Source organism: Chenopodium album, chromosome 7 (assembly GCF_948465745.1).
Source record: "Chenopodium album chromosome 7, dcCheAlbu1.1, whole genome shotgun sequence".
Taxonomy (NCBI): Eukaryota; Viridiplantae; Streptophyta; class Magnoliopsida; order Caryophyllales; family Amaranthaceae; genus Chenopodium; species Chenopodium album.
The window spans coordinates 74823099-74834407 of record NC_137840.1 but is presented as its reverse complement, the minus strand read 5'-3'; the positions used below and the strand labels follow the sequence as shown (position 1 = coordinate 74834407).

The following is an 11309-nucleotide window of genomic DNA, read 5'->3' as shown; positions in this document are numbered from 1 at the left end:
TAGAAATAATGCGAACTTAATACCCTATTATAGTAATTTAAATTCTCATAGAAAAAAAAAAATGAACAAAGTCTATACGCCTTTGGGTATTTGACCCACTATTTAGCAAAGCGATTGCCTATTGTTCTGTAAAAACGACAATTAGTTCATCGATGAAATTTTTTTCCTATAGCTTTATTAAACATAAATACACAATAGACTTGCAATGATACAATTTTTTTTGACATATGCTCATTAAACAAATATTAAAGTATTACAACTTATAGTAATGGCAAAACATTAATAGATCCTTTAATTAGCAAAGAGCTATATCCCTGAATTATTCAACTGGGACTGGTTGCATTTTCTCAGCCTCTTCCCTCAGCTCCTTAAACAGGGCAGACGACAGATATCGCTCTCCAAAACTCGGGTGGATGGTCTATGATCAAGAAAGAAAACACAATATTTTAAATCAGATAATCACAACCCGACATAAGTGTAATTTGAACTAGTGATGCGACTACAAACTAAATCTAGATGAATGAAGGTGAAAGTTATACTTAGATTATATAAAGATAACTTTTCATACCACAATTAGTTTTCCCTTGTTTTCCGGCCTCTTAGCAAGTTCAAGGGCAGCAATTGTGTTAGCTCCGGATGATATTCCAACCTACATATATACATAAACATTAGCTAAGAGCCTAAAATTAATCTACTAAATGACATGAACTCGTAATAATCTATCAAACTAGCAAAGATGATAAGAAGTATCAGAAACCAGCATAATCGATCTGTTCTTAGTTTCTTAGACATCTTACCATAAGTCCTTCCTTCAATGCCAACTGCCTGGCCATCTTTACAGCATCATCACTTTTTACCTGTTAAAAAATGCACAATATCTGAGCACAGGTAGTAATCTTTAACAATACTCGAGCTAAACCACTCGAATCTTACCTCAAGAACTGCTTCCATTACATCCATGTCTAAAATCTCTGGTTTAAAACCAACTCCATTTCCGGTTATAAGGTGAGGACCTGTTTACATTGGCAGAAAATAAAAATCAAGATGCAATGAGTATTTATTCAACTAACATGACTAAAGAAGCTAGAAACTTGTCAGAGTTGAGCAAAACCTGGTTTGCCTCCATTGAGTATGTTGCTTTCAGCTGGTTCAACTCCATAAATCTGTAACATCAGTAAAAAAATGAATCACACTAATCAGTATATGCACAATTCAAAGCAGTCTTACTTAGAACAGACCATGTATATACCTTAACATTAGGATTTTGAGATTTGAGATAGCGTCCAACACCAGACACAGTGCCTCCACTTCCGATTCCCATGACAAAGATGTCCACTTTCCCTTGAGTGTCCTCCCATATTTCAGGACCCGTTGTCTCAAAATGAACCTGTTTATTCAGCCACTAGTTAGCTAGTTTTCTCCAAGGGTGGGACTAATAGTATTGTAACATATAAGTAATTAGCTGATCAGACCTGAGTATTAGCAGGATTATTAAATTGTTGAAGCATAAAACCATCAGGGGTGGAGTCTAGAAGCTGGTTAGCCTTTTTGACAGTTCCCCCCATTCCTTTGTCAGGGTCAGTGAGAATAAGCTCAGCACCAAAAGCCCTCATAGTCACCCTTCTCTCCATGCTTGTGTATGATGGCATAGTCAACACCATTTTGTATCCCTTCATCGCCGCCATGAAGGCCATGCTTATTCCCATGTTTCCTGATGTAGGCTCGATCAACACAGTCTGATCATCGACCCAGCATAACAGTTAACAAATATATTTCCCGGTAACACTAGCTTGACAGTAACTAATTTTAGATTACCTTTCCTGGAGAAATTAATCCTTTTTTCTCTGCATCTTCTAACATTGCCAGTGCAGGTCTACAGTAGATAATATAGTTAGCACATGGTGTCACATATTACTGCCTATAGTTGGTTTATAACATACCTGTCTTTGACACTAGCAGTAGGCTGCATCATCTCCTGCTTAACGGCGATGTATGCTCCAGATCCTTCACTAATTTTACTTAGATAAACTAAGGGAGTTCTCCCAATAAGCTGCAATGTATTGTATATAAATCAATTCAAAACATTTTACAGTAGTTTCATGCAATTCTATCAAGGTATGAAGGATTTCTAGCAAAGGGGTTTTACTATGGCAATTAACTTGCAGAATCTAAAAAACAATTTTTTTTTTTTATTTTATTTTTTTTACATCAGCAATCTCAGCACATAGCTATCAGTGGAAAATTATGGACCCAATCTAACTAGCTTTAATCAATTGTCCTGTCATACTGTATGTGATAGTGTCAATCTTTCTGATTTTGACTCAGCCAACACTCTAATTTAACTGATAAATCATAGATAATGCGGCACAAATCAAGATAATTGGACATAAGATGAGACACAAAATGAGATACATAAAATCTACTGACAATGGAAATATCTCATTCAACCGCCGCCATTTTAAATAAAAAAAAACAGGGTATACTTGGCCATATGATTATATGAACCATTTACAAGGTCTGAAATTTAAACATTAAGCTAAGGTATCATTATCAAAGAAAATTCAGACCACTTGATCTAAGATAAAAATTGCAAATGATCAAGACATTTGGTCCCTAGTAAAGTTGTAAGACTTGTAACTGAAATCCAATTTCATTCTTAGACGGGCCCACTTGGCCCCGGATAGAAAGGGCAATTATGGCTCAATGTAGCTACTGGAGTTAAGTGAAAGCTGCCCTTATCTAAATACAGAAAGTACCCAAATAAGTTGGGACACTAATGAGCAATCTCCACCTCATAATGTAAGATTATAAGCTACCTTGTCTTACTCTTTGCTAAATTTATCTATCTAAATTAAATCAAACCATCAACAAAAATTATTCAGAATTAATAAACAATCTCCCTAATTCATCAAGTAATGTTATAAACATTCATCAGCAAATTAAATTTAACAACTACCATGAACCATGATTGGTATATAAATATATGTACTTAATTATAAGATATATACCTTTGGACAATATTATTATTAAATCTGATAGATTATAAAACATATTTTGTATCTCAACCATCAGTTTAAGCTTTTGGTTAAATTAGTCCACTAATATGATATCGGAGCCAGCGTAACACAAAGGTTACGGGTTCGAATCTCATCGACCCCCATTTTCAAGTGGAATATTTCGCGCAAGGTATGCGGAGACCCCATGCCGCACCCACATTTCAAGACTAAAAGGGTCTCAATGTGAGGGGGCGTGATAGATTATAAAACATGTACATAGGCCTCAACCATCAGTTTAAGCTTTTTTTGGTCCACTAACAAAATCAAATCAAATCAAGTTCCCCCAAGGCAAGAATAACTATAGAAGATTCAATTCAATGAATGTACTCACCTGGGAAACATTGGCTTTGATGTTAGTCCCAGCAAAAGGAAAAGGAGAAGAACCAGAATCAGCAACAGGTTGTGCAACAGAAGAAAAAGAACTGCTACTAAAACATCTGATTGTTGTTTTAAGAAAGTTTGAGGTTGATCTTGATCTTCTTATCAAAACAGTTGCCATAGTTTCTTCAGTTTTCAGCTAGAAAGATAAAATTTTTAGAGAGAGAAAAAGGAATGAGTGGAATGAGCAGTACTACAGCAATAACAAGAAATCTATTGTTTTTATAAGCATTAGTGCACTGTTATATTTGTTTTTATATGAATAGTTGGTGAAAAAGAAAGAACTGTTAAATGTGGTACAACATTTTAATGGTATAGTTTATTTTAGGAAATTGAGGGATTGGTTAGTTTATTATTGTGTCATTATTTTTGCAGAGCATGTGGTTTATTGTGGAGGGGTATGGTCTTGACTATTTGTCGTCATGAATATCGTCAAGTAAATTCAAAAGAAATTGATTAGATACCTTGCACTTAATCGTGGCTGCTTTTGGTGAGTGATGTACCTTAAAATGATTAGAGATTGAGTGCTAGGTACAATGGAACTAGCCTTAGTTCCTAAAAGCATAGTTTTAAGCGGAGGCACATTGGAGGGGATAAACGGGTTTTGCTTTTGGGTGACTTTGTTGGAGTCATATTCGGGTGATGAATCATACTCCCCTAATCCCTTTTTATTTATATTATGGTGTCAATTTTTGTGAGAGCTCTTTGGGTCAAATGGTGCAAACAATAAGAGATGGAGGGAATATTGTATATCCTAATAGTCTAATACTACTCTCTAATCTAACTTCAAGATGATAGGGATCTATTCAAAAATCGATCACATTTTACATTATTGTTGATTAGTTTGTTGAGATAAAATCAATAGAGTAGTATAATGGCACTGCGCTTTCAACTTGGTTTTGGGACTATTGCCCTATTCAAAGATTGATCATGTATACACAAGAATATTATGAATTAATTGTTGAAATTAAATACCAATTGGTTGTTGTTGTAGTGGTGATTGGGACTACACTTGGTAGGGAGGACCCGTGTTCGATCCCCCGCAACAACAATCGGGAGGGGACTGAAACCTAACCACCCAGAACTGATCCCCGAATCCGGATTAGCCCAAAGGGTGAACCGGATGGAACACCAAAAAAAAAAAAAAAAATTGTTGAAATTAAATCAATATAACGCCACTATACTATGCTTGGGACTTTTATAAGGAAGACTTTTTTCAAAATTTTTATTAGATTTTTATAAGGAAAACTTTGAACATGTTTTCTATGATTAAGCTTGATTACCAATTAGATGTTGGTGTAGTGATGATTGGAAAAATTTGTGACTAGACTTGGTAGGGATTACCTATTAGATGTTGGTGTAGTGATGATTAAGACTAGACTTGGTAGGGAGGACTCGTGTTCGATCCCCCACAACAACAATCGGGAGGGGATTGGAACCTAACCACCCAAAACTGATCCTCGAATCCGGATTAGCCCTAAGGGTGAAGGGGGTGGAACACCTTAAAAAAAACATGATTAAGCTTGATTGGAAATTATTTATAAAGAAGAGTCTTGCCAAACTTTCCACTCAAAATTATTTAATTATATAACTCATGAAAATCATATCCACGAAAATACGAAACTAAGCTTTTATAAATTTAGTTAGTGAAGAAGAGTCTAGCAAAACTTTCCACTCAAATTATGTAAGCTCATGAAAATCATGTCCACAAAACTTGGAAATAGCTCCCCATTTGGAAAAGTATTAGTAAGGGGTGGAATTTTCATACCATATTCAAATTAAGAAATCGAATCATGCCATAATCCATTCAAGTGAACCAAACACAACCTTAGTAACACAATTATTGTTCAAATTGTAATACAAGTAATTTTTAAATCTTACATTGTATTCCCTTTATCCTTTTTATTTTTGCTCCATTGTCATTTTTTGGGTCAAACTTTGTAAACTTTAACCGAAAATTACCGTTAATCTATAAGAGATAATACAGTCACGAGCGATTTTGTTAGATTCGACTCATTACATAGTTTATTAATATCACGTTTTTTTAATTTTTACGTGTATGAAAATGAAAATATGTGCGTTTTTAGACGCGTCTTTGAGAACGTGAAAAGTCAAATAGAGCAATAAAATAAGGACAGAGAGTATACAAGTTTAATACTCCATATATGTCGAGTTCTTATCCATCAAAATAAAACATTTTAACATATCAACCAAAATGTGAGCCTTAAACCAATCCGACTAACCTATTGTGTGTGGCCAGTGTGGCAGCTCAACGCCATCCATGAGTTAGCTCAAATTCCAATACACCACCACAATGATGAGATGAGCCACTTCATCTTATTGCAGCTAATTGACACTGCACACGGCACACCCGTGCAACAGCAATCATCCTGCAATCTTCAACATTACAGATTACCTGATATTACAGTACAATTCACAGAAACCAGCAAATTAGTACAGTATAAACAATCAATCAGAATTCAGAAATCAAGTACAGTATAACTTAGACCTGAATGACCTAAACCCTATACACAGTTATACTACTCTCTAATCTCTATTATTGATGTTTTCACAGAAATGAATCAATCAGAAAGTCAAAACCTATAAATACGCCCAAAATTTAACTTTCTTTTTCACTTGTAAAATAACCATGACTTACCAAATCACACTCTCTCTTTCTACTTTCCTCTTCCTCACTATATTCCTCATTCATCACATCCCCAGATTGGCCAATGCCGGCAAAATCCACATTACCGACGACCTCGACGACGTAATTGATGATGAAGAAGACGATGACTGGATAAACTGGGGCAAAAAAACACCCACCCCATCTCCCCAATTTGACTTAAATCCTTCTGATTTGGATAAAATGGACCCTTCCCAGATCCAAGCTGAGATGATCAAGCATCACACCGGTCCCCTTTTCGGGTTTATCAAGCTCAGATTAGGAGTTCGTCGAACCCCGGTATAATAATTTCTTGACTGATTTCCCATTTCTAGGTGAATTGTAGATTTGCATTTTTAGGTGAATTGTATGTAGGTAATTCTATCAATTGTACTGATCTGTTGATTTTTGGCAATGGGGATTGTCAGGATGAGGTATCAGAGATAGCCATGAAATGGAGCAAAGTTTCGAAAACGGGAGGTTTGGAGGTCAAGTTCATGGGGGTGGATCTTAGCACTGTCATGTTTACCATGGAGGCAGGCCAAGACAGGGACGAGGTACGTTCCCGTAAAATAAATTTTGACTTTTGATACTATTCACGAACATTGTTAAAAGAAACTACATTGGTGCGTGTACGAGAAATCTAAGGTATAACTCAATTTCTTAAGAATGATCTCCAATTAAATGTTTGTACCAAAACTCGACTCCTAATCTCCTATTGAATTTATTTGAATACATTGTAAAGGTGCCCTTAGTAAAATTACTGAATTAGATTGTCCCTAAGTGCTAACTGCTAAGCAGTAAAAGGAAGCCTGTAGTTTGGGTACTAAACACGCGACTACAGCGGTTTAATGTGTCATTGTTCATTACCTTAGGCGCGGTTATGGATGTCAACCTTAGATATTGTTGATTAGAAGGTTTTATCATGATTCTACCTTGTTCTTTCCAGCTGAAGGAATTCATATTGGAGCAGCCAGATGCATATGAAGTCAAGATTGGAGATGTTGTTTACCGTAGACCTGGAGATCCTCCACTGGAGGAGGTTATTGAGATGCTACGGGGAGAGACAGGCAACAGTTTCGAGGGGCATGAGAAGGATGAGCTATAGCCGCAAAGTGTTACTACACAATAGTACTGTCTGGCGTGTCTCCTCAGTCCTCAGCTTGGCTCCGCTCCTAACAAATAATCCTTAACACCTAGCAGTAGATAATGAGCTCCTAGCTTGTATTTTTTCAATTTTTGGGCTTGTAATGCATAGATGACTATTTTAACTATCTATTATGAATAGTTTATTTTGTCAAGTGTAAAACCAAGGTTTTTTTCTCTAGAGTGAAAGAACAAGGAAAGTGTCATCAGAACTTCAGATATACTCAGTAGACAGTAGTTACAGTGTGTAAAATATCACAGCCAGTTCTGTGATTAGGAATTACAGCAAAAGAAGGTAATTGATGAATTGAAATGTAATGTTGTGCAATAATTGCAGTGAGCAGGACAATGGATAATTACATTAAAACAGATTGTGAATCTCTATTTTAGCTTCGTACTGAATTCGGACAGCTCAAGCATATGAATTCTGGGGATACTCCTTCCTTCTTCCCTTTCTTTTTGGGTGTTATAGCCCCAGTCAACTGATTATAGGTTTATGATACACATATAAAGGAATAATTAGATGTGATTTTGTTCAAGCAAAGGAAGACAAGAAACACATGAGCAGATGATTTACCTAGATACAAGTTCCAGCCGTCCAACTCTGGCTCTTTTATGACATTTTTAAGTGTAGCAAGTCGGTCTTCTACAAAGCTGTATATCATTTGGATATAATATTAGACCAAATTTGTCCATAGATCTGATTGTAGGGTTGTAAAAACCACAGTTCACTAACAGAATGTTGACTTGGAATCATTATAGTGTTTACCAAGCACACATATGACTAATTACGCCAACAAAAGAGCTAAGAATAAAGATCTTACTGAAGAGCAAGTCCCTGATGTTCTGGTTGCTTCTGAAGCATCTTGAGCACTTTCACCTTCGGGCTGAGTTAAGTAAAATATGAGAATGATGTATTAGAAATCCTACGGGGTCATATCTAGAAAATTTCATCAGCAAGGTCTGCATTGACATAGTTCCAGACAAGACATACTTACCCAGTCCCAAGTCCATAGATTCTTTCGGGAGGTATAGTCACACCAGCAAGCTCTCGCAGCAGAGCAACTGCAAATCGGCTCTGATTTGGGACATAAAGCACATAGAAAGAACTTGATTAGTTTATAGGCAGGAAGACACAATATCTTCAATGGGAAATGTGAAGCAGAAGTAATATTAGAATTTCACAACATTTTCTTCTCTATGTTCCATCATTCTCTTTCAATAAATTGCAACTTCAACATTTTCTTGTATGTTTATTTATTGACAGTGATAGGAAGTACCTGTTTTGTGGTAACTATGTATATCTTTGAGCTTGCAAATCTTAGAGCATCGGCAACACCAGGATACAGTCTGCAGATAGCATACAAGTTCAGAAAATTTTAATGATAGCACACAAGATCCCCAAGATTCAATTAATGATACTGTGTATCAATCATTCGCATAACATTCTCATAGTAGTCTTGAAAATCCCAGCTTGCCTCAAGCAAGTGAGTTTCCACATGTGGGTTCAGTAGCAACAAAAGATTATGATGTCAGAAAATCCTTAAAAAGATTCAACTTTTGTTATCACTAAACCTTGCCTAAGCTTCTCCATTTACTCTCTCTTAGTGTAAATAGTGTTGAATCTGTTGTGCGGATATATGCATTGTGCTTCAGAAATCATTTAATTCAAATCTGCATACCCAGTCGAATGTAGGTAAAACAACAACTCTACCTACAAAAGGTAAAAAAAAAAGCTGAAGCAAACAACAATGGAAATGTATTAGAAAAGAGGAAAGATCTCCACAAGACTACATTTCTCTTTTTTACCATCTTCTGCAGATCCTATAAAGCAGTCCATTTTACCTCTTGAGTGAGGCTCGGGATTAAATGCTAGAGGGATTGAATTATTGAAACATGTTCCATTATGCGAGTATTTATTAGTGATTTTATTATGTACATCACATATATGCATACTGATCATGGTGGAAAAAGAGTAACCTATTTGCACCAATCCAGGTAGCCAGATCCTTCTCCATCCATTCATCTCTTACTTTCCCAAAAAGATCAATTAAGGCCTCTGTGTTATCCTTCTCATCCCATGCTTCCATAACAACTGGTTTTAGCTTTGGCCAGTTCTCGAGTATGCCTTCAACGGTGAGCCCCTCTGCAACCTTGTCAATGCAGGACAATAGCTTGTTAGGCTAAATAAATGAAAGTGAAAATATTGTTGGAACTATAGACATCTTAGGTACTAACTGAAGATTTACGAAGGGAAGGAATTTTGATCTCCAACAGCAACCTCACTAGCAACAATGTTTCATATCCTGTTTCAACCACAGGTCGCACCTGCAACAATATGTTATAAATCAGCATATTAAGGAAAATGATGAAGAGATGAAGATAGTGATTTATTGTGCTTAACTGATTTATTGTGCAATCCTAACATTAATTCTCCTATGTCTAGTTCATTACACAATATCATCAAAATTTATGCTACAATTTCTGCTTGATCAGCAAATAGCAAAGTGGAAGTTTTACTCTGTCCAAGCTCAAGCTCATACAGAAAACAGAACCAAAAATTTCAAAATACCAGGCTTACAGGGTCTAGTTTAGCATACGATAGATAAGAATAGTTTTGTTTTTGACAGACTTTACAGTCTTGTTATTGTCCAATACTCAAACAAACCAAAGATGGCAGCATAAATCCAGATCCTTTGCAATGCTATTAGTTATTGATTGAGGTCAAAGCCTGTCTAAACACAGCCTACACAGAAGACTCGGATGGTTTAAAAGGTGTATGATAAAGCAGTTTAGCATCTATAAGAACCACAGATCGTTTGCAGGGCAGCTTATAAGTTGGAAAAAAATATATCAGATAGGCCACAGACAGCACCTCATTTGAAGTAATATTAAAAACAAGCAGGTTTCTTACAGGCTAAAAAGAAAAGTAATTGAAATGAAGCAAATTCTAACAAATTTTGAAATAGCTCCCACAAAAAAACTTTCTGAATGAGCATCAACAATAATTCAGCATTACACCGATTCATTTAGCATTATACCAATTTAATTATTAGCCTCCGGGAAAATAGAATATGTTCCTGTTGACAGCCAACTCACATACAAAAGCAAACCTGAATGCATTGAATTTCATGATTCCTTTAAGGCAATATCTCACATAAGACTGCCTCGCAATAACTTAGTAACTTTTTACAAGGCGAATCAGGGTGGCAACTCATATTGTCTTGCATAGTACGAATTGTATTCCTAAACTAGATGATAGCAGTACAAACAGTATGCTAGTACTAATTAGTAGTTCCGAAACTTGATTCCAAATGTATATTCCTAAAACCACCTATATTACCAAATAAAGATATATTCAGATCCACAAAACAAAATTTATAATTCATTTTAAGATCATAAAAAAAAAAAAACATTTTACATTGCAATTAATCAAGTTTGATTTGTAATCATATCACATAATTCTCTCTTTTTTAAAGTGTACTAAGTATAATTTTCACCCAACAAATAATAATAATTTCGAAAAATAAGAAAAGAGAGTTACAATAATCATTTGGTCAACAATCCAGTCTTCCAAGGCAGAGTCAACGCCATCGAATAGAGTCGGCCATCGAACTTTGGCGGCCTGATCAAGCAACAATCACAAAGAATTCAATCGAATTATAAAATCTGAAAATAATCGAATTTAGGATTGAGAAGAAGATGAAGATAAAGAGAAGGAACCTTAAGAGCAGAGATGGCAGTTTCGGTACAAGTATCGCACAAAACACCATCAAAATCAAGAGCGTATAAATCCCCCATTATTTTCAGTGTTAATGATTTTGTCTTGTATTTTGTTGGTAATATTTGAATGAATATTATGGAGCAACTCAGCTGCTCTATTACCCGCCACTCAATCACTAATCAGTGATCACTATTATAAGGTACACAAAAGATTTCCACAAACAGTTTCGGCGGGAGATATTAGTGGGCCCCGTTTCAGTGTAGACTTGTCCTAATTTAAGTATTTAACTACTTATACAAGCTAAACTAGAAATTCCAAGTTTCTCAATAAAGTAGCTTTT

General features: G+C 35.6%; 3 protein-coding genes across 3 annotated transcripts; 1 reads left to right on the top strand and 2 right to left on the bottom strand.

Moving 5' to 3' along the window:
• On the bottom strand, positions 1-3662 carry LOC145639587 (bifunctional L-3-cyanoalanine synthase/cysteine synthase, mitochondrial). Its single transcript, XM_081690868.1, has 10 exons — positions 3388-3662; positions 1941-2050; positions 1816-1873; positions 1473-1736; positions 1250-1387; positions 1112-1163; positions 934-1013; positions 798-857; positions 569-649; positions 1-418 (listed from the first exon to the last, which is right to left on the bottom strand). The coding sequence occupies exons 1-10, from the start codon at positions 3553-3555 to the stop codon at positions 320-322; spliced, it is 1110 nt and encodes a 369-aa protein (XP_081546994.1). The 5' UTR covers positions 3556-3662; the 3' UTR covers positions 1-319.
• Positions 3663-5950: 2288 nt separating this feature from the next.
• LOC145639586 (uncharacterized) lies at positions 5951-7355 on the top strand. The gene is made up of 3 exons (XM_081690867.1): positions 5951-6399; positions 6528-6656; positions 7049-7355. Exons 1-3 carry the CDS (start codon positions 6085-6087, stop codon positions 7205-7207), a joined length of 603 nt encoding a protein of 200 aa, XP_081546993.1. The 5' UTR covers positions 5951-6084; the 3' UTR covers positions 7208-7355.
• A 74-nt stretch (positions 7356-7429) lies between these two features.
• Positions 7430-11182, bottom strand: LOC145639585 (uncharacterized). Its single transcript, XM_081690866.1, has 9 exons — positions 10969-11182; positions 10790-10870; positions 9484-9573; positions 9226-9398; positions 8526-8595; positions 8244-8323; positions 8070-8132; positions 7823-7899; positions 7430-7727 (listed from the first exon to the last, which is right to left on the bottom strand). The coding sequence occupies exons 1-9, from the start codon at positions 11044-11046 to the stop codon at positions 7627-7629; spliced, it is 813 nt and encodes a 270-aa protein (XP_081546992.1). The 5' UTR covers positions 11047-11182; the 3' UTR covers positions 7430-7626.
• Positions 11183-11309: the final 127 nt, after the last annotated feature.